The sequence below is a fragment of the Mandrillus leucophaeus genome, unplaced genomic scaffold, assembly GCF_000951045.1.
Source record: "Mandrillus leucophaeus isolate KB7577 unplaced genomic scaffold, Mleu.le_1.0 Scaffold199, whole genome shotgun sequence".
NCBI classification, from domain to species: domain Eukaryota; kingdom Metazoa; phylum Chordata; class Mammalia; order Primates; family Cercopithecidae; genus Mandrillus; species Mandrillus leucophaeus.
The window spans coordinates 1,975,096-1,976,934 of NW_012102020.1; the positions used below are offsets into that span (position 1 = coordinate 1,975,096).

At 58.9% G+C, this 1,839-nt stretch overlaps 1 protein-coding gene across 1 annotated transcript; it reads left to right on the plus strand.

Annotated features, from left to right (window-relative positions):
* Positions 1–682: 682 nt before the first annotated feature.
* LOC105538796 (tubulin beta-8 chain-like) lies at positions 683–1,367 on the plus strand (the record flags this gene model as incomplete). Its single annotated transcript, XM_011978733.1, has 3 exons — positions 683–764; positions 1,007–1,115; positions 1,193–1,367. Coding segments are annotated over exons 1-3 (341 nt in total), but the record flags the coding sequence as incomplete, so codon positions are not given.
* Between the last annotated feature and the right edge of the window lie 472 nt (positions 1,368–1,839).

Sequence of the window (1,839 nt, forward strand, 5' to 3'; positions counted from 1 at the left end):
CTAAAAGCCTGCAAAGTGACAAGGGCCCATCTTTCACAGCAGGTGTATCCCAACACCTATCCTCAGCTTGAAGAATCCAATATGACCTTCACTCTGCGTGGAGACCGTGGTCCTCTGGAAAGGTGAAAGGGCTAATCCTACTCTAAAGAAGACTCTAGCTAAATCAGAGGCCTATCTCTAACACCCATAGCTTACTGCAGGTTTGAACTGCTCCAAAGTAAAACTTATAATGAAGTCCTGTTGAGTTAATATACGGAAGGCCTTTCCTAACCACAGATCTCCTAATAGATGAAAAGACTCATCGATTACAAAAATATGTCCTCAATCTAGGACAGGTGCAAGGCACTCTGTGAGTATGGAAACAAGAGTCCTCCCCTCCCACATGGGAGGAAAATTCAGTTTCGGGTCAGCTAGGGATTTAGTCTTAGTAAAGACGTGGAAGGAAGTTCTCCAGCTGACCAGCTTTCCCCAACGTGGAAGGGACCGCAGCAGGGACACCTGAGCTCTCCAACAGCCGTTCAACGCCAAGGGATGCACAGCTGGGTACACCTGTGTGGAAGTAAAGCTGCTGCTTATTCTGGGAGCCCAATGCGAGGCGGGGGAGGTGGGCGCGGGGCTATTTCAGCCTTGGCGGAGGGCGGGCTGGGTCACTGCGCATCTGCTCCTCCTCCTCGCGTTTCTCCTGCTGCCCTGATCCCGCCTTAGCCATGAGGGAGATCGTGCTCACGCAGGCCGGGCAGTGCGGGAACCAGATCGGCGCCAAGGTTGGCAGTGGGGGCTCTGAGGGCCCAGCTCGGGCCTGCGGGTGGCCAGGGAAGATGTTGGCAGGGGCGGGGGCGGGTCCCTGCCGGGGACGCGGTGGGACTGGGCGGCTGGCGAGGCGGCCGGGGTGGACCCAGGAACACGGTGGCCTAAGGATGGGGGTGCGGATGAGGGTGGGGGTGGGAGAGGAGCTGGGGCACCCCCGTGACTGGCCCTGGCCTGTCTGGCCCCTCCCGTCTGGCAGTTTTGGGAGGTGATCTCTGATGAACACGCCATCGACTCCGCGGGCACCTACCACGGGGACAGCCGCCTGCAGCTGGAGCGCGTCCACATGTACTACAACGAGGCCTTCGGTGAGACCCCCGACCTTCCCCACCGCCCTCCTGGGAATGTGGCCCTCCCCTGGCTCATGCCCTCCTGCCCCTCTCAGATGGCAGGTACGTGCCCCGCGCTGTGCTGGTGGATCTGGAGCCGGGCACCCTGGACTCTGTGCGCTCGGGGCCCTTCGGGCAGATCTTCAGGCCGGACAACTTCATCTTTGGTGAGCTGTGGGCGAGGACTGGGGTGCGGCTTCTTAGCCGCTCAAAATCTAGGAGTGCCGCAAGGTCATGGCCGTGGGAACCGTGGCTCCAGGGCCCCTGAACACCCTCCTATCCTCCCGGTCGCTCTATCTGCCTCCTAAACGGGCTTTGGGAGGAAGGCCCAGGTGTCTCCTCAAGGTGAAGAGCTACTGATGTCAACTCCCTGTAGGGAGCTGAGCTGGGGCCGTGGCTACTGCGTTCCCTGAAAATGGGCAGGAGACACCTGCAGTGAGGTCTGTTAGCCTGTCTCAGGTTTGACTCCGGACTTAATTTCTAACAGGGGAGGCTGCTGCCCTGTAACTCTGGGGAAGGGGTTTCATTTGCTCCACCTGCAGGGCGAATGGTCCTGTCACCTCACATGTGACACTTGGCCCTTTTTGCATTATAGTGACCACTGATGACCGTATACCTGGCCATCGAGTGACTGGCTGTACTGTCTTACAGGTCAGAGTGGGGCCGGAAACAACTGGGCCAGGGGGCACTACACAGAAGGCGC